Below are 20,908 nucleotides of genomic sequence, written 5' to 3'. Positions count from 1 at the left end.
CACTTTGGGAGGCCGAGATGGGCGGATCACAAGGTCAGGAGATCGAGACCATCCTGGCTAACACGGTGAAACCCCGTCTCTACTAAAAACTACAAAAAACTAGCTGGGCGAGGTGGTGGGCGCCTGTGGTCCCAGCTACTTGGGAGGCTGAGGCAGGAGAATGGCGTAAACCCAGGAGGCGGAGCTTGCAGTGAGCTGAGATCGCGCCACTGCACTCCAGCCTGGGCGACAGAGCGAGACTCTGTCTCAAAAAAAAAAAAAAAAAAAGGAAAAGCTGAAAAATGAGATGTCCATGGGGCTTTGAAATGCTCCAGCACATTCCAGAGAATTTAGAAGGCTCTGCTGTGTGTACACTCAGGAAAAACCTGAGAATCCCCTAAGCTGCCACCTCTGATGGACCCTGAGCTTCTGTGTCAGCAGGAAGTGAAGGGAAAGGCAGAGTTATCAGCTGCCTGGCTAAATGTGGAAGGCATGTCCCAACACATACACACAGGCCCTTGGCAAAGATTGGGAGACTGACTAACTCCAGGTGTTTAAGGAAATCTGCTCGATCAATAGCTGGCCAATAAGCTAATCAAGCAGAGACTGCAGTGACCGCACATGACAAAGAGTACTGTCTTAGTCCACTTGGGCTGCTGTAACAGAATACTATATCCTGAGTGGCTCATAAACAACAGAAATTTATTGCATACAGTTCTGGAGGCTGGGAAGTCCAAGATCAAGGCACTATCAGATGCAGTATCTGTTGAGGGTCTCTTCCTGGTTCATAGTTGGCACCTTCCTGCTGTATCCTCACATGGTGGAGGGGGGCAAGGCAGCTCTCTGGGGCCTCTTTTTATAAGTGCACTCATCCCATTCATGAGGGCTCCACCTTCATGACCTAATCACCTTCCAAAGGCCCCACTTCCTAACACCATCACATTAGGTTTCAACCCATGAATTTTGGGAGGACATAAACATTCAGTCTAAAGCAATTATAGACAGAATTAATTCAGAAGAGTTTTTAAACACACAAACAATAGCTAAAACAACAAGCAACAAGGAGAAGTTCTGGAAAGGGGAGGAGATTCTGATTTCCAGAACTGTCACATTATGTTATTTAAATGTCCATGTGTTTTCTTTCATTTTTTTAAGATGAGGTCTCACTCTGCTGTCCAGGCTGGAGTGCAGTGGTACGATCACGGCTCACTGCAGCCTCAACCTCCTGGGCTCAGATGATCCTCTCACCTCAGCCTCCTGAGTAGCTGGGACTATAGGCATGTGTCACCACATACAGATAATTTTTGTACTTTTCGTAGAAAAGGAGTTTTGCCATGTTGCCCAGGCTGGTCTCAAACTCCTGGGCTTAAGCAATCTGACCACCTTGGCCTCCCAAAGTGCTAGGATTATAGGCATGAGCTACTGCACCCAGCCAAATGTATAATTTTTAACAAAAAATTATGGAGCATGTAAAGAAATAAGAAAGTATGGCCCATACATGTAGAAAAAAAAGCAGTCAGTAGAAAATGCCCCTAAGGAAGCCCAGACATGAGACCTACTAGACCAAAGACTTGCAATCGGCTGCTTTAGGTATGTCCAAAGAACTATAGGAAACCATGTCTAAAGAAATAAAGTATGGCCGGGTGCAGTGGCTCATGCCTGTAATCCCAGCACTTTGGCAGCTCACTGCAGGTTCCAGTAGCAGATGGAGCCATCATTTTCTATATATTTTAGAGATTGTGTTATTCAAGAGAGTAGCTGTATGTCTAAGCATTGCCCAACAAAACTGGTGATTGCCAGTTCATAGGAAATAGAGATTCTAACTGTGCTTTTGAGACTGTAAGTCAATTATTATTATTGTATTTTTGAGACAGAGTCTCACTCTGTCACCCAGACTGGAGTGCAGTGGTGTGATCATGACTCACTACAACCTTAAACTCTTGGGCTCAAGTGGTCCTCCTGCCTCAGCATCCCAAATAGCTGGGACCACAAGTGTGTGTTACCACACCTGGCTAATAGTTTTTAATTTTTGTAGAGACAGGGTTCCGCTATGTTGCTCAGGCTGGTCTCGAACTCTTGGGCTCAAATGATCCTCATGCCTTGCTTGCCAAAGCACTGGGATAACAGGTGGCCACACCTGGCCTACACATTATTATTATTATTTGAGACAGAGCCTCGCTTTGTTGCACAGGCTGGAGTGCAGTGGCACGATCTCAGCTTACTGCAATCTCCACCTCCCAGGTTCAAGTGATTCTCCTGCCTTAGCCCCCTTAGTAGCTGGGATTATAGGCACACGCCACCATGCCCGGCTAATTTTTGTATTTTTAGTAGAGATGGGGTTTTGCCATGTTGGCCAGCCTGGTCTCGAACTCCTGACCTCAGGTGATCCATCTGCCTCAGCCTCCCAGGCTCATGCTGGGATTACAGGCATGAGCCACCGTGCCCGGCCTACACATTATTTTTAAAGGGGATTTTGGAAGATATTATTGGCATGAAACGTTGCTGAACAAAAATCTTAGCAGCATTAGTATTTTAATCTAATAATCCTATGGTAGTAACCATGATGATATAAACACATCTATTATTTCTAGCTGTTCCATCAGGAAAAACGTGACCACATGTGTGGTATATGGGAAGTATATATTTGGTCTTGGTCCCCAGTTCATAGCACATAGCCCCAAAACTCTTGGAGTTTCCTGAATGATCATGCTTTTTGTTGTTAAGAACCCATTTAGACCATACCTGGGTTTATCTTAATAAGGTGGTTTTGGGCTCTGGGCCTTAAATAACTTCGGGTTAGGGGCTGGTCACCAGAAACAGCAAACCTTAATTAGAGGGTTGGAACTTTCAGCACCCCTCCCCAACATCTGGGGAAGGGAGAGAAGCTGCAGACTGAGTCAATCACCAATGGCCGATGATGAAATCAATCGTGCCTATGTAATGGAACCTTCATAAACACCCCTCACCTATGGGGTTTGGGGAGCTCCGGATTGGTGAGTGAACTGGGATACAGGGAGGGTGGTGTGCCTGGATATACACAGCAGCTCCTTGCCTCCTAACCCCAGACCTCAGCCTGTGCACCTCTCCCATAGGACTCTTCCTGACAATGTCCCTATAATACACAGGCAATAGTAAGTAAGGTGTGCTCCTGAGTTCTGTGAGCTGTTCTAGCAAATTATCCCACTGAGGAGGAGGTTGTGGGAAGCCACAAATTTGTAGTAAGTCAGAAGTGTAGGTAACCTGGGAATTCAGTACTTGGGGTTGACGTCTGAAGTGGGGGTCAGTCTTGTGGGACTGAGCCTTTAAACCTGTCAAGTCTGCTCCTAAATCTGGATAGCTAGTGTCATAATAAAATGAAATTGCTGGGCACCCAGCTGATTTTGGGAGAATCAGAGAATTGGTGTTGGCAAAGACACCACATACTTGGTTTCAGGAGAATTCTCAACACGATTAAGGAGATTAAGTCAGCCAGGCATGGTGGCTCATGCCTGTAATCCCAGCACTTTGGGAGGCCGAGGTAGGTGGATCTCCAGAGGTCAGGAGTTCAAGACCATCCTGACCAACATGGCGAAACCCTGTCTCTACCAAAAATATAAAAACTAGCCAGGTGTGGTGGCAGGCACCTGTAATCCCAGCTATCGGGAGGCTGAGGCAGGAAAACAGCTTGAACCTGGGAGGCAGAGGTTGCAGTGAGCTGAGATGGTGCCACTGTACTCCAACCCGGGCAACAAAGAGCGAAACTCCGTCTAAAAAAAAAAAAGACTGGAAATTTAAGATAAAGTTTCTTTTTTTTTTTTTTTCGAGACAGAGTCTTGCTCTGTCATCCAGGCTGGACTCCAGTGGTGCGATCTCAGCTCACTGCAACCTCTGCCTCCCGGGTTCAAGCAATTCTCCTGCCTCAGTCTCCCAAGTAGTTGGGATTATAGGCATGCGCCAGCATGTCCAGCTAATTTTTGTATTTTTAGTAAAGGCAGGGTTTCGCCATGTTGGGCAAGCTGGTTTTGAACTCCTGACCTCAGGTGATCTGCCCGCCTTGGCCTCCCAAAGTGCTGGGATCACAGGCATGAGCCACCGCGCCTGGCCAAAATTTCTTTATTATAATGACTACTGTACTCAAGCCTTGTGAACTTCCAAAGTTTGTAGCTATTGGTGAAAACAAGAATTCTTGTTTTATTATTCCTGAATCTGAATTTTTGAAAACAAGAAAGTCTGAATAGCTTAAACAGCTGTACACAGAAATATATGGTTTGAGGTAAAATTTATTTTATAAAAGCCCCGTGTTTCTGGATGATCAGTAATTTCAGGATGAGTCTACACTTCAGTCATGTAAGTGGGAAATGGAGAGACCGCCAGCATCATTAAGAAAGAATCTGCTGTACATTAGAGGGAAAGGCAGCAGACTGGGAAATAAAAGAATTTATTCTATTTGCCCTAAATCAGAGCTCAACATGTCGGCATTTTTTCTGCCTTCCTCTCTTCCTTTTATCCACAGATTCACTGCTGGCACATCTTAGGCATTGCTGGGGACACACCAGTCTCTTCCTTGTGGAGTTTCAGGTAGGCAGAGAACAGTCTTCAATCCAGTGAGCATGCAGAGCACAGTGGTCTGTGCTCAGGTGGGTTTCCGTGGAGCCCTGCCCCACTGTGGGCTGAGGACAACAGAGAAGGCATTTCCAAGTAAGCGGCATCCACAGGGATGAGACAGAGCTGTCTGAGTGAAGGCAGTGAGGGAGTGCATGCTGTAGGCAGAAAGAACTGCTTGCTAAAGGGGCCCCCTGATGAAAAGGAGCTCAGTGCTCTCTGTGTTTTTAGAAAATGAAAGATTGGAATAGCCGGAAAGTAGGGAGCAAGAAGAACATAGCACAGAATGGGCCTGGACAGGTAAGGAGGTGTCAGAGCCCCAGGGCTGTGAAAGATTTCAGGCTTTCACTTAGGAACAGGAGCAAGGCAGTTGGCAGAAGCATCGTTAGCTTTAGTTTCTTCCCATATATGGGTGGAGAGGAGACTGGAGCGGGTGGAAGCTAGAGATGGAAAGACTAGTTAGGAGGCTCTTCTCCAGGCAAACGAGACAAGCATCTTGGGCTAGGGTGATGGGGATGGAGAGAGAGGACGGGAGGCAGAGGGCATCAGGTGGAGACTAAAGGCCGTGGTGCTAGGTGGACATAGGAGAGAGGGAGGTGGCAAGGAGGGGGCTGGGTTTCTGTCTTGTAGAACTACACGGATGATGGTGCCATCAGGTGTAGGAGGGAACATGGGGAAAAGATGAGGTTCGAGGCAGGGTTTGGGGTAGGGCGATGTACACCTTGAGTCCATGATTTAAATAACTTGAGTTTGAGGTGGCATTGGGACAGTCATGTGGAAATGCCAGAGAGACAGCTGCAAATCTAAGTTTGGAGGTCAGAGGAGCACACCAGGCTGGTGTTACAGATTTAGGAGGTGCCAGGCACATAGGTGGCAGTGGAAGCCATGAGCTTGGAAGAGCTTTCTCACTGGGAGAGTGTGGAGCAAGACGAAAGGATGGCAGAGGACCAAGACCAGCATATGCCAAGTGGAAGAGGTTAAGGTGCAAAGAAGAACAAGGAGAAATGTCTAAAGAAGTAGAAGTAAAACCAGGGCGCTTGATGTCATACAAGCCGAGGGGAACACGTTTTGAAGAGGGAATGGTCTAGGGTAAAATGCTGCAGAGTGACTGCCTGAGAGAAGAACAAAAATGTCTGTTGGTTCAGTACGTGGATGACCCCACCCAGCTGCTTGTGTGGATTCAGGGTGGCAGACTGGCAAGGAGTGTGGAGTGAGGAAATGAAGCCATTGTGTTTGACAAGTCTGGCAATTTATCTTGTTTGCAGTGGGATATTTGTAGAGCTCCCTGCTAGTGGAGCAGAAGGGTACAATTCCGCTGAGGATTTTCCTAACTGAAAAAGTAATGAGCAGGTGAAAAACTCCACCACACTGGCCTGCAGGTGTTCCTCACAAAAGCGCGGTGGGCCCAGTGCCCTGGACTGCAGTCACCTACTTTCCACGTCCATGCAGTGAAGTTTGGTATGCCCAGAAACTCCATATTCTGTTTTTTTTTGGGGGGGGAGGGGTCTGATTTGGTATTTATTGAAACTCAAAAATCACGACGCACAAATTAAAGAATGGATAAACTGGACTTCAGCAGAATGAAAAACTGTAACTTATGAAAATACATCATTAAAAAAATGAAGACTAGCCAGAAACTGGAAGAAAATATATCTATCCCTTTGAGTTTTCACCCAGAACATACAAAAAAGAATTCTAAAAACTTTTTGTTTGTTTGTTTTAGAGACAGGATCTCACTCTGCAGCCCAGGCTGGAGTGCAGTTGTACAATCATAGCTCACTGCAGCCTCATACTCCTTGGGTCCAGGTGATCCTCCCATCTCAGCTTCCCGAGTAGCTGGGACTACAGACGCTCACCACCATTCCTGGCAAATTTTTAAATTATTATTTGTAGAGACAAGATCTCACTATGTTGCCCAGGCTGGTCTTCAACCCTTAGGCTCAAGGGATCCTCCCACCTCGGCCTACCAAAGTGTAGGGATTAGAGGCAACAGTCACCATGCCTGGGCAACACTGAAAAAGAAGACATCCGACCTTATTAAAAAATTGGAGAAAAAAAGAAATCCCATGATTTGAGGGAGACAAAGAATAAAAATTAAATCAGCAAAAATTTGAATAGACATTTGACAAAAGAAGGTAGGCTAATGGCCAATAAGCATAAGAAAAGATATAGAACATGACTCTTCATCAGGAAAATGTGAATTAGACCATATAATTTAACCACCCAGGCATCAGATATCCCAGGATACCCCTGGCCTTGAAACCTTCACACTGGCTTTTCACTTCAGCTGAAATACTCTTCCCAGATATCTGCGTGGCTCCCTTCTTAAGGCCTCCAAGGGCTTGTTCCTGCGGCTCTTGCTAGTATAGACCCTGCTCATTTTCTTTCCCTCTTGCTTGCTGTCCATCACAAGGATCAGCATGGCTGTCCCCATACAGCTGGTGTGGTGTCAGCCTCCAGTGATTCCCATCTCTTGGTATATATAACCCTGTGTAGTTTCCTTCTATGACAAAGGGCCCACCCATGCAGCCAATAAGATGTTGCAGAAATTATGGCATGTGACTTCCAAGGCTAGGTTATAAAAGACACTGTGGCTTCTATCTGGCTCCTTTTTGGATTGCTCACTTTGGGAGAAGCTAGAAGCCATTTTGTGAGGATGCCCAAGAAGGATGCTAGAAACCGAGGCTTTCCCATCCACACCCAGCACTAACTTGCTGAACATGTGAGTAATCCACCTTGTGAGACTCCTCTAGCCCCAGCGAGCCTTCAGATAATGGCAGCCCTGGCTGACATCTGACTGCAACCTCCTGAGAGAGACCCTGAGCCAGCACCACCTAGCTAAGCCTCTCCTGCATTCTCGACCCAGAGAAATGGTGTGAAATAATGAGTGTTTACTGTTTTTAGCTGTTAAATCCTGGGGCAATTTGTTATGCGGCAACTTGATGACGAATACAGATGGAAAGGAATGTGTTGCTCCAATGCGGCCTTGGACGTAAGCCACATTCTCTTAACCACTGAGAAAGCTTGTATTTTCATCCTTCCAACTTTGCTTTTCATGTTTATCCTTCAGTTCTGAACCTACAGAAAGGGGAGGAAGGAGAAAGTGAGAGAGACATGCCAAAAAAGAAAGCTTTAAAAAGCTTGAAGAAATCATATGCAATATAACCCATATTTCTGACCCCACCCAAGAAACTGTCAGCAAAATATATGTTGCTGTTTAAACCTTTGAGTTGGGTTTGTGGGGCCTCAGTCATGTGAAAATAACACACAAATGGGGGGCTGAGGCATGATGAGGTCATTTTCCAGAAGGTCACACGAAAATAAATGGCAGGGCTGCTGATGAAATGGTTCTGGAGCCACATGCCCAAGCTGTGTGAAGTGGAAAGCGAAGGTGCTGGGACCACCTTCTCCGAGCTGCACAGCACCACGGAAAGGACACAGCATTGCTGAGGGAGGGGTGTTCCAGGGCAGGTTCAGGACCCTTCTCTGCAGCCCGTCGGGTTTTCCCCCCACACTGGGGAGAGCAATCCCCCTTCAGACCCACACCAGCCTGGGCAGAGGAACAGCCTAAGCCTGTCTAGGAAGTTTGGCAAGAATTTTGCCACCCTGTTGAGGAGGGGTTGGGATCCTCTCCCATTCTCCTACTGGATTTACAGCAGCTCCTAGGAATAAGAACTGTGTGAGATTATTTCCTCACACAAATCGGGTAGAGATGGCCGGGCGCCTAAAGACTTTTAATAGAGGTAACAGGCTAGAGCTGGCTTAGTCATTTTGTCCGCAGACCATAGTAAGAGAGTTTTTATTTCTGGCCAATTGTCTGAGGTCTCAGGTCTGGCACCCAAGGCCAGGGCTCTGCCTAATGCACTCCAATGAGCAGGGCTTGGTACTCCAGCAAAAACACCAAACACACTGCTGGATAATCAGTTGAAAGATCAATCTCATGGAACAAGCAACTGAGATGCTGGAGAATCCAATTCCTTCCTCTAAGACAGGAAAAACAAAGACATTTGCATGTGCTGAGCAAAACCAAGAATAAGCAAGAAAATATGCTATTTGAATTGCGTTCAAAATGTCTCTTATAAGTGAAGCAAATTACTTCTGCATGTTCTGGGGCTCTGCAGAGAACAAATAATGTTCTGCCTTTAATGGGTAAAATTATACAATTTGCTTTTAACAGTAAACCAAAAGCCGCGGTGGCTTCAGATAGCGCCGCGCTCCCGAGGGCTCCCTCCACGCAGCTCCATCCCTGGCAGTTTTGAGCATTTTGGGGGACGCGCTTGTCCCCACCGACCTGGGAGGGCGCCGGTGCCAACGCGGCCTGTTTGTTTTCCTGAACGTTTCCTTTTCTGGCTTTTGCTTCTCCTCTTTCTGCCTCACCGCTGGTGTCTGGGACTGGGTGGCTCTCAGATTTGTCCCGGTGCGCAGTGCAGCCCGGAGTTACTGATTTGTGACCTAGATCCCCGTGTGTCTGGCCCCGAAAGTCGGGGGCAACCGCTCTGGGCGCCTCTCCTGCGGGGGCAGACCCGCCTAACTCCGGCTGACGCCCCTAAGGCGCCACCTTTGTGTTAAAGCGTTCCGAGGCGCAGGCCCGAGGGCGGGCGCGGGAGGCAGGTCCGGGGCCCCAGCTGCGGCCCCCGCTCCCTGGGTCCCGCCCGCCGCCCGCGCGTTCCCCCGGCAGGGGGCGCCGGCGCAAGCCTCGCTCTGCCCATCGGGGCGGGCGAGCTGGGACCCTGCCTCCTGCGCGCCCGCCCGCGGTCCGCCCCCCGCGCTCGTCCTGGCGGCCGGCGGGACGCCCCAGCCCGCGCCCAGGAACCTCCCCAGCCAGCCCGCGCCGCGACTGGAGCAGAGCGGCGCATCCGGGCCCGGAGAAGACGACAACGACGAGGTCCTCGAAGTGGACCCATTTGCGAAGCGCCGGGGAGAAGGAGGGGAGGACGCGCGGCAGAAAGGGGTGGTGGCGCCGGACCCCGCGCCCCAGCCCGAAGTTCGGAGGGCGGCCCGTCCCCCACTGCCCGCGGCATGGCCCGGGGCTCGGCACTCCCGCGGCAGCCGCTGCTGTGCATCCCGGCCGTCTGGGCGGCCGCCGCGCTTCTGCTCTCGGTGTCCCGGACTTCAGGTAGGATCCCGCGCACCCCCTCGTGCGCAGGCGGTGGCTCGCGGCTTGCTGGGCCAGCCCTTCCTCCGCCACTCTGCTCCCTGCCGCCGCGCCGGCGCCCGTGCTCCCGAACGAGGGGCGCCAGGGAGGGCCATTCTCACCGCGCCCGGCGCGGCTCCCGGCCCGCACCCCGGACCCCCTCGCGCTGGTTACAATAAGCCGCGCTCTGGGGACGCCTGTTTTTAGAGGCCGGGGGCGGCGGGGAGCCTCTCGCTGGCGCTTCCCGAGGGTCGCGAGTGGGAGTGGGAGTGCGAGCCCCGGGCGCGGGACCCGAGTCCGCAGATGTGCCCCGAAGGTCCCAGGACCCCGTCTTCCTCCCCGAGGTCTTCCGCCTTTAAGGGCACAGGGTCCCGAGTGTCCCCAGTGTGTCCCGGAGCGCCCCCCCACCCCTAGGGCGGCCTGATGCCGGGCGGAATCCTGGGTTGGACGTGGCCCCGGAGAAGCGGCTCTTGCGGCGGGGGTGGGGGCGCCGGCAGCTCTGGGTTCTGCCTCTCCCAGCCCGCGGGCCGCTTGATGGAAACGGGCTCTTTGGCTTCCCTTTTGTTGGTCTGTGAAACCTCCTCTCCCCCACCGCTCTGGGGTCGAAGGTGGCCGAAGTGGCGTGTGATCTGGATTGAAATGGTTTGCTACAGGGATCGCGGTCCCTGAGAGCGGCAGGGGCCCGGCCGCCTTCTGGCCGCTCCCGGGGACCCCGGGACCTGTAGGAGGCCCGCGGCGGGAGGGGCGGGGCCCGGCTGCTAGGTGAGTTTCCTCCCTGCGCGGCCTCGGCTGCTTGGACCCGGGGCTCAGAGGAACGGCCGGGAGGTTCGGAAGAGCAGCTGGGGACCTGCCTAGGTTGACCGGAGGAGGCAGTTCGCCCTCGCTGTGCAGACCCCGGGAGCACCTCCGGCCCGCGCGCCTCCGACCGGATTCCGAGCACCCTGCGGGGGTGGAGGAGGGCGGGTGGGGCCTTCAAGTCCAGGAGCGCCAGAGACCGATGGGGTTCGCCTTAAGCCCCCGAAATGTGCGAGACGCTCCTTACTAGTAAATGGGCTTCAGTAGCTTCCCTCCCCTGCATTCCTGCAGGCAGGTGGGAATCTGGGGACAGTCGCAGGGTGGGAGAAGATCTGCTTTTCCTGCGCCCTGCTGGGAGCTGCGCACTCCAGGTATCCTGGCCTGTCGCCCTAGCCGGCCTAAGGTACTCCAGTCATTAAGACTGCGCAGTCTTTCCTGGGGGGTGTTTTGGTTTCAGCAGATGTTAATTACGTCAGATATTCCTAGTTACTTGATTTGGGAAGGGAGCTTGCCTTTATCTCACTGTCCATTAAAGCCTAAATCGCTCAGAGTGCACTATATATAAAATAAGTAAACCACATTCTAAGTTGGTACCCATCACTCAAGACCTCTGTCGATTTCTGCAACCCCTCCCCAAGACTCTCCCAGGAGATCCCTTTGCTGGGGGAGAGGGGTAGCATGGAGGCGGCTTCATCACGTTGCTCGACGTGCTGTTGTGCGGCCTTTGCTGGTCACCCTGCGGTTAACTGTCCTGCAAAAACTCCGCCTTGCGGACCGTGAGGGTTGAGCGCAGCCTTTGAGGGGCGGTGCTGTGGTGGGGGTTTTGAGATGGGCGATGAGTAAAGCATAGTGGGTCTATTTTTTAAACCAAGGTGATTGTTAACAGGAAAGTTCCTTGAGTTTTGGGTGGAGGAATTTAAACACTGTCATAGTTTCCAGTGAATGTACAAATGTCTTATATGAACAAAGCAATCGGGGTCGTTGTCTTTAATTTTTGAACCCTGTGTGGAGGTGATTTTCTTTTTCTAGTGAAATACTCATAACCTTTATAGGAGAGGGCATAGAATATAATTCTCTTCGTTCTGGACGGCTAGGTTAACAAAATCCAAAGAGTATGATAATCTTTATTCAAAATATGAATAAATGATTACAGGAGATTTGAGTGTTTGAGATCTTTTCTGCTGTGAAAAGAGGAGTCCCTATTATTTGAGTGTGTTTTATCCACGAAATAATTTATTTTGTAAAGCTATTTAAGGGTTTTTCTAAAAGGATTTGTAAGTTCTTATTCCACATTTTAATAGCAAGACTCTGTTTCCTCTAATGACAAATACTGATTTGGGACTATGTACTAATCCTAGGTAGGGTAGGTGAGGACGAGGGAGCATTAGGGTCCCCCCAGCCCCCATTTTTGGCAGCGTAGTGTTTACTTTTGGCCCAGGTCCCTGGCGTGACCGTGGTAATAAATAATGATAGTGATCCGTCTAGAAGAAATCCATCTAGAAGAAAATAAATGGAAACATCTTGAATAAGACGACTTTGTGGAAAAGAAAAGTTTTTATGTGTATAGCAAGGCAACATATTTTTCTTATTATGGCTGTGTACCAAGCAAAGAGCTACACATTGAAATTTTTCAGTGTAATTGTGAGGTCCAGCTTAACGCTCATGTCCTCTTCATAAAGCGTGTCACCCTGAAAATCCGAACACCATGGACCCCATGTGACACTCACTGTAACCGAGGGGGCTCTGGAAAGCGAAGCTGAACTTTTAATTAGTAAAGCAAATCATGGAAAACTGACAACTCTGCTTTATATTTTATATGTAAAAAAGCAACGTGGGTTTAAAAATGTCCTTCTTCTAGGGGTAGTTTTTGGTGACAGTGCTCTGCAGATTTTTAAGGCAATGTTAAAGAACATTTTTATTTTTATCGTGAAACTTTTTTATTGTTTATTCAAAGTGCTGCTGTAATTGGTGTTTGTATGTCTTGTCTATTATGCTGTAGTTTGCAGTGAATCACTTCTTGCCCCTCAAACGGTTAGCCTGGATTTAACCTCCAAGAGATTAAGTCTGGCAGAGTCTGAATTTTACACTACTCTTTTCTTTGGAAGCTCTTCTGAAATCAGTGGAATAGAAATGTAGGGGTAGGAACAGCTCATCTGACAGGTAGGGAAGATTAATCCCCTTTGGAAAGGTTTCAGCTGGAGGACTGGCTCTCCTTTAAAATGCATTCCCTGGGAGGCCAGGATGGGAAAAGTTATCATTATTGAAATGGGAACTGGATGTGAAGGACTTGAGCTCCCTAATCTGCAGGACCTGGCTAGTCTGTTGTAGTGCTGGAAATTGGTGTACTCCTTGTAATCCTTTCCCTTGGAGAGTTCTAATTATATAATTCCACATTGTAGTCAGGGAAAGAAAGTACGCTACAAAGTGTGACTCCTACCCAGGATTTAGAACCATCTTCCAAAACAGTTCCTTGATGACAGGCCTTTTCTTTTTTTTTTTTTTTTTTTTTTTTTGAGACGGAGTCTTGCTCTGTCACCCAGGCTGGAGTGCAGTGGCCGGATCTCAGCTCACTGCAAGCTCCGCCTCCCGGGTTTACGCCATTCTCCTGCCTCAGCCTCCCTAGTAGCCGGGACTACAGGCGCCCGCCTCGTCGCCCGGCTAGTTTTTTTTTTTTTTCTATTTTTAAGTAGAGACAGGGTTTCACCGTATTAGCCAGGATGGTCTCGATCTCCTGACCTCGTGATCCGCCCGTCTCGGCCTCCCAAAGTGCTGGGATTACAGGACAGGCCTTTTCTTTTGGTGTTTATCTGGTCCATTCCCTCGGAACCTGGAGGGGACACTGTGAAGGACTCCCTCCTCCTCCTCCATCCCCCATCAGCATCTTGTGGTTTCCACGTGGTGAAGGGCTGGGCAGCCCAATTTTGGGTTTACCTTGAGGTGCCTCCCTGGGGGCTCCTCGGGGAGGGCTCTTCCTTGCACCTGCCCGTCGGTTGTGACTCCTTACATTGTCATTAGGATACTTCCTTTTTGGGAGCCCCGTGGTGACCACCAAGTGGACCCTGTGAATACCAAGCATGTAAGGTTTCAAAGTAAAGAAACCAGGAAGTTTGGCTTTGCAGAGGCAAGCATTGCTAGTTAGGTCTGGATTTTTGTTGGTAGCACCCCAGCTGCATGGCCACTAGCAATTTCATGAAGGGACTGTTGGGCTGCAAGGACTGGCTTTGAAAACATCGCTTCTTAGTGACCCTTTGGGCTCTTAGGTTTTGCACTGTCCCACGACACCACCATAACACTGTGAAGGATTTCAGTGGGTACTGTGGGCATCTTGAGTTTTGAACGTAAAAATCCAAGCAACAAGCGGCGCTCTGGCCCATTAATTATAGCTGCAACTGGCCGGCGTTTTGTAGCGGCCGCCTTTTTCTAGCATGTATTTATTTGGTTTTGTTGAGGAGCTTGCCAAGTTGGAAACGAGGGCGGGACAGCTTTGCTTGCGTGTGCAGTTGTCATAAAATATGTCTGGGGTGTAATCTGTTTAAAATCATATTGGTAGAATGGCCGAAGAATTGTTGAACAAACAGCGTTGGGAATTTTCACAAAGCTTTTACAAAATAGGGAATTTTATTGGTGTGGTTTGCACTGTTTTTGGGATTTCTGTGTGTGTTTTCTTTTAAGTCCTATCTCTGAAAGAAGCAAAAAACTCAAAAGCTAAAGGGAAGGAAATAATTACACAAAAATGTAGCTTAATTCGACTAAGTAGCTTGGTGCTCTAGAAATCCTTCTAGATTTCTAGTGGGAAGTGGTGTGTATGTCTTTAATTGTCGCTGGAATGAGCTTCAGTAAGCACTCTGTCACTCTCTAGATGTTATCAGAGGAGAATGTGGCGGCTGCTTCAAGTCCTCCCTGAGTGGGGGAGGGTTCCCCTAAATCCCAAATGCTCCCAGCCTAATGGTTTCCACACCCTCCTGGAGGGATAGTTAACACAATGGGCAGTTAAATTAAGGAAATGTTTAGGCCTGAACTCCTCATTGTAGGCTTGTGCTGTGGAATACAGTAGCCACCAGGCACACACCACTATATAAGTTAAAATTAATTAAAGTCAAAAGAAATTAAAGATTCACTTCCTCCCCTTCACTGGCTTCATTTCAGGTGTCAGTAGCCACAAATTGCTATGCAAAAATAACGTTGGGATTTTAGTAGAGGTTCATTGGATTGGTAGATGGATTTGAGTAGTATTAACTTTTTTTTTTTTTTTTTAAGTTAAGGTCTTGCTCTGTCACCCAGGCTGTAGTGGTGCAAACATGGCTCACTACCTCTGGCCTTAACCTCCTGGGCTCAGCCTCTACCTCCAGGGCTCAAGTTATCCTCCCATCTTAGCCTCTCGAATAGCTGGAACCACAGGCACGCACTACCATGCCTGGCTAATTCTTTGATTTTTTTTTAGTAGAGATGGAGGTCCAGCTGTGTTACCCAGGCTAGTCTTGAACTCCTGGGCTGAAGGGATTTCCAACCCCACCCCTGCCCTGGGATTGTAGGCATGAGCCACCTGGCTGGTCATCATCTTAACAGTGTTGTCTTGGATGTCTTCCCGTTTATTTAGAGCTTTCATTTCTTTCAGCAGCGTTTTTTAGTTTTCAGTGTATGAGTCTTTTGCCTCTCAAATCTATTCCTGAGTATTTTATTAGTTTTGAACAGTTGTAATTGGAATTGTGTTCTTTAAATTTCCTTTTCACATTGCCCACTGTTAGTGCACAGAAATGTCACATTTTTGTGTGTTGATTTTCTAACCTGCAAGCCTGTGGAATTTGCTTATTAGCTCAAAGAGCATTTTTGTAGCTCTTACTCTATATGTAAGGTCATGTCACCTACAAATAGGTATAATCTTACTTCTTCCTTTACCATTTGGATGCCTTTTATTATTTTTGACCTTGCCTAATTGCTCAGCCTAGAACTTCCAATACAGTCATGGGCCAAATAATGATGTTTTCAGACGATGGACCGCCTATATGACAGTGGTCCCATAAGATAACACTACTGTATATGACTGTGCCTTTTATATGGTTAGATACACAAATGCTTCCCATCCTGTTACAGTTGCCTACAGTATTCAGTACAGCCCCATGCTGTACAGCTTTGTTGTAGCCTAGGAGAAGTAGGCTACACCGCATAGCCTAGGTGTGCAGTGTGTGTGAGGAACACTCTTAGGATGTTCCTATGATGATGAAATTGCCCAGGGGCACATTTCCCAGAATGTGTCATCATCGTTGAGCAACACATGACTGTACTGTGTTGAATAGAAGAGGTAAAAGTGGGCATTCTTGTCTTGTTCCTGATCTTGGAGGAAAAGCTTTCAATCTTTTAGCATTGACTGTGATGTTTGCTAGGGGCTTGTCATATATGGCTTTTATTATGTTGAGGTGGTTTCCTTTCTATTAGTTTATTCTCATTTTTTGGGTATATTTTTGACTTTTAGAACATGTTAACATTCTACGAGTTCAAAAAATAAATCACTAAGAATAGCAGGAAACTAGAATTGAATGCAAACAAGCACATAAGTGCAAATGTGTTGCAAATGAGTAACATGACTACCCAGATGGGGGAGTGGGGGGGAAGAAACCGTAATATTGGGCTCAGTGCTTTGACAGTGTATCCTCAGCCTACAGGAGAAACAACAACCTGAAAGCAAAACTGGCATCCTTCTTAGTAGGTTTGATTTTCATAGTGATCTGTGTATATCCACTCTGAAACGATTTTGTGTGAATTGTGAGATTAGACAAATGAGAAATGTGTTAATAGTGTTGTCGCCAGGGTGCTCACTGAGGAAGGAGGGAGATATAAGGATGGAATCGGGGAAGGCAAGGAAGAATCTGGAGGGGTTGAATTGGAATTGGAGGTATCAGTGTAACTCATGATTTCATTTATATATATTTGGCATATATTATGTTAAATTATGAACCGTAATTTGTAAAACATATTTTATTCTATATCTAACAGTTATTTCTTAGTACCTCATTAGCAGTGAGCTTTCTTAGTGCCCAGATAATGGTTTCTCAGTACTGTTTCATCTTAAAGGAGCTAGAGAGGCTTGGAAGGAATGACTGATTATGGGACAGGGACAGGGAAATATATGCAATAAGCCTAAATGTGTTCTTGTGTTAGAACGCAAATGAGTGATAAAAAGTGGTAGGGTCATGGCAGATGTACTCAGGGGCCAACTTGAAGGAATTCCAGCCAAGTCTGGGGCCATTTAGGCGTCAGAATAAATACAGACAAGCATGGCTTATACAAGGAACAAAAGAGGCATCCAGGACTCACCATTCATAATAAGTACATAACTGTATGTATGACTTTCCTATGCCTGCTGTAACAAAATGCCATAAACGGGGTGACCTAAAAACCAGAAATGTATTCTCCCACCGTTTTAGAGGCTGGAAGTCCAAAATCAAGGTGGTGGCAGGGCCATGATCCCTCCCAGGGCTCTAGGGGAGAAAACTTTTTTGCCTCTTTTATTTCCTGGTGGCTCATGGTGTTCTTGGTTTGGGGCTTTATCACTTTGACTTCCATCACCGTTTCCACATGACCTTTTCTTGTAAGGATACCAGTGATTGGATTTAGGGACCACTGTAAATACAGGATGATTTTACCTCATGTTCCTTATTACTGCTGGAAAGACTATTTCCAAATAAGGTCACATTCTGAGCTTCTGGGTGGTTGAGGAAACACTAATTTACTACAAAACCTAAGTGGGAGGGATGGCGAAGATAGGGCACTTCCTAAAGCAAAATGCCAACTGATAAATGGGAGGCGAGTTGGGAATATCACATTTTACAGCAATAACCATATAGATTGATTTGGGCAGGCATCATGAATGAGTGCTAAGCTCATTAAAGAAGACACGTTTGATGAGGAGCAGGAAATTTTCATGGTCTCAAAGGATTTCCCCACAGATTCCTTGTTGGCAAGGGAACAGTTACTAACTGTAGACTGGCGAGATTTGCATCCCAATACCTGGGTGGTCCAGGTTAACACCACAGGTTTGGGCAGATGGATGCCGTCCTTCCCAAGAGCATAGATCATTTAGGTTGCTTTCCATCTGGGGAAGAGAGTCTGATTATGAACAAAAATCAGCAAACCAAATGGAGGGACATTCTATGGAACAATGGTCTGCAGCACAAATTGTCAATGACGTGAGAGATAAAACAGGGCAGGCCAGCTCCAGCTTGAAGAAAACCACAGGGGCTGAGCATGGTGGCTCACCCCTGTAATCCTAGCACTTTGGGAGACTAAGGCCAGTGGATCACAAGGTCAGGAGGTCAAGACCAGTCCTGGCCAACGTGGTGAAACCCCGTCCTCACTGAAAATACAAAAGTTAGCCGGGTGTAGTGACATGTACCTGTAGTCCCAGCTACTAGGGAGGCTGAGGCAGGAGAATCACTTGAACCCGGGAGATGGAAGCTGCAGTGAGCCGAGATGGTGCCACTACACTCTAGCCTGGGCAACAGAGCAAGACCCTGTCTCAAAAATAAAATGAAATTAATAAAATAAAATAAAATAAAAAACCACAGGAAAAAGGCAGTCCAGTGCATGTGCTGGCCCTGACCATGTGCTGGAGGAAAAAACATGCTGTCGTGGTTACTAGTGGAACCACTGAGGAAATAGGAAGGTGGGCATAAGTTATTTAATCATGTTGTCAGACTTATGTTTCCTGAGTTTGTTAATTGTGCAGAGGTGGTGTAAGAGGATGTCCGTGCTCATAGGACGTACACGCTGCCATGTTAAAGGATAAAGGGGCTTGATGTCTGCAGTCTACTATTGTCATCTCAGACCATGATAAAGCCCGTGGGGCAAAAGTGATACATTAGTGAACCTGGGCAAAGAGTAGAGGGAGTTTCATGCACCATTCTTGCAACTTCTCTGTAAAGGTGAAATGGTTTCAAAGTAAAGAATTAAAAATGTTAAATTCTAACAATGGGTGGCTGAAGCCAGTGCAATGAACAATGGAGTTTAGCACATGCTGTTAAAAGAAAGACTCAGGACCCAGCACTGTGGCTCGTGCCTGTGATCCCAGCACTTTGGGAAGCCGAGAAGGGCGGATCACCTGAGGTGTGAGGGGTTCAAGACCAGCCTGGCCAACATGGTGAAATCCCGTCTCTACTAAAAATACAAAAAATTAGCTGGGCGTGGGGGCTGGGTACCTGTAATCCCAACTACTCAGGAGGCTGAGACAGGAGGATCACTTGGACCCAGGAGGTGAAGGTCACAGTGAGCTGAGATCGAGCCATTGCACTCCAGCCTGGGTGACAGAGCAAGACTCTTTCTCAAGGAAAAAAAAGAAAAAAGAAAGAAAGAAGGAAGGAAGGAAGGAGAAAAGAAAGAAGAAAGAGAAAGAAAGAAAAAAGAAAAAGACTCGCACAGTTACGATTTTATTGGACATAGTGTCACAGGGACTGAGGATGGATGCGATCCAGGTGCTTTTGAGGCCAGACAGCATTTCATTGAAGGGACTGAAAATCTTTTTCTTTGTCTAGCTTCTGGATTGCCCCAAGTTTTCTGATTTTTCTTTCTTAAGATTTTTATTATAGAAAACTTCCAACATACATAAAATTAGACAAGTGCATTCAACCCCTGTATATGTTTCACTCAGCTTCAACAGTTACCACGTTCATTTCCCCTGGCCTACTTAGCAGGCCCTAGACAGCCTTAATTGTTTACCTGAAAATACTTCAGCATGCATGGTAAGAACTGTTTTTTTCACACCATCTCAATACTGTTATCTACAAGGAGCCCTGGTGTTATCTGATACCCAGTCCTGCTGGAAATGGCCTTTCACACTTGATTTGCGATTTGCCCACAGGGGAGCTGAGTTGCTATGAATGCAGCTGTGCTCTGGGGTTCCCCAGGGCTTGGAAGCTCCGAATTCTGGAAGGTGTTGCCTGCCTGCATCACACAGGCTGTGGCCCCCTGTGTGCAGAGCCCAGGAACCTGGGCTTGGAGCCTCACCGAGTCTCTCTTGGACATCTTTGTGCAGGTGAGTGTGGGGTGTGGCCTGGAGATTCAGCCCACGAGGCATCTGCTGAGCCTTGTTTAATACAGCCCTTCCCAGTCCCATTCATTCTGTAACCCTCTTTTGGTGGGTGCTCTTGTTACCACCTCCTTCAGCACAGCCCGTGGCATGCACTATTCTCCACTGTACTCAGAACGCTAGCTTTATGAAAACAAATATATTATTAATGCGTAGAAAGAAGGGAGGAGGCACTTTGACTTCCAGGTGTTTACTGCCCCCCTTCTTTTTTTTTCAAATAACAAACAAAATACTCAATTTTCTGCCTCTCGGTGTGGAGGCTTTGACATCCCACTGTGGGATGGGCCTTTACCACAGAGAGAACAGATGAGGATCAACATCCAGAGTACGTAAAATAATTCACAAGATCAGTGAGAAAAAGATGAATGCCCCAGTTAAATGAGGGGCAAAAGGTACAGTCAGGCAGTTTGCAGAACAACAAATACAAAAGGCCACAAACTTGTGGAAAAAAAAGTGTGGCCTTATTAGGATTCAAGAAAATGCAGATTATAAAACAGTTATCCCAAGCTCTTTTGCCTCACTGGATCGCTGAAATCAGAAGTGGGTAATGAGCATGAAAACCGTGATGCGAGAGCATGGCATTAATGGTGCAGGACTGACCACAGGTAGGGCCATTTGGCATTACTTGTTAACATTTAATTTAATTTTTTTTTTGAGATGGAGTCTCACTCTGTCACCAGGCTGGAGTGCAGTGGCACAATCTTGGCTTACTGTAACCTCTGCCTCCCGGGTTCAGGCGATTCTCCTGCCTCAGCCTCTCGAGTAGCTGGGACTACCGGCGCCCGCCATCACCCCTGGCTAATTTTTTGTATTTTTAGTAGAGAAGGGGTTTCACCATATTCACCAGGATGGTCTCGATCTCTTGACCTTGTGATCCACGCGCCTTGGCCTCCCAAAGTGCTGGGATTACAGGCGTGAGCCACTGCGCCCGGCCACTTGTTAACATTTAAAATACACATACTCCATGGCCCACTCTAAGGGAATACTCATGCTCTTCCTTGCGGCACCATTTGCAGGAGTGAAACATAGAAACATCTATGTGTCTTTTAATGGGAGCCAAATACATGGTGCTAATTCTCAACTGTGGGTTATTCTACAAATGCAAGTCCATATGGGGATCTATTGATGCGAATAGGGGGAACTTTCAAAGAGGAAGATTGTGAGTGGGGAGAATGGTACAGAAGGAGAGATGTGTACTTACCTATTTAAAAACTCTCGCCTTTCTCCTCTCATTTCTGTGGAGATACCAATCTCTAGAATAAGATCTTCTTTTTTTTTGAGATGAAGTCTTGCTGTGTTGCTCAGGCTGGAGGACAGTGGTACAATCATAGCTCACTGTA

At 47.6% G+C, this 20,908-nt stretch overlaps 1 protein-coding gene across 3 annotated transcripts in view; it reads left to right on the top strand.

Moving 5' to 3' along the window:
- The first annotated feature begins 9,319 nt into the window (after positions 1–9,319).
- The window catches only part of ROR2 (receptor tyrosine kinase like orphan receptor 2), a 233,497-nt gene continuing 221,908 nt past the window's right edge, over positions 9,320–20,908 (top strand). For all 3 annotated transcript variants that reach the window (XR_004054093.1, XM_010373595.2, XM_030920389.1), the window contains exon 1: positions 9,320–9,676. Coding sequence is in view for 2 of the 3 variants with exons in the window: in XM_010373595.2 (XP_010371897.1) it covers positions 9,580–9,676 (97 nt within the window). In the remaining variant the exon portion in view is untranslated. The remainder of the gene's footprint in view (positions 9,677–20,908) is intronic.

The sequence above is a fragment of the Rhinopithecus roxellana genome, chromosome 16, assembly GCF_007565055.1.
Source record: "Rhinopithecus roxellana isolate Shanxi Qingling chromosome 16, ASM756505v1, whole genome shotgun sequence".
Lineage (NCBI taxonomy): Eukaryota > Metazoa > Chordata > Mammalia > Primates > Cercopithecidae > Rhinopithecus > Rhinopithecus roxellana.
This window is presented reverse-complemented; position numbering and strand designations above follow the sequence as displayed.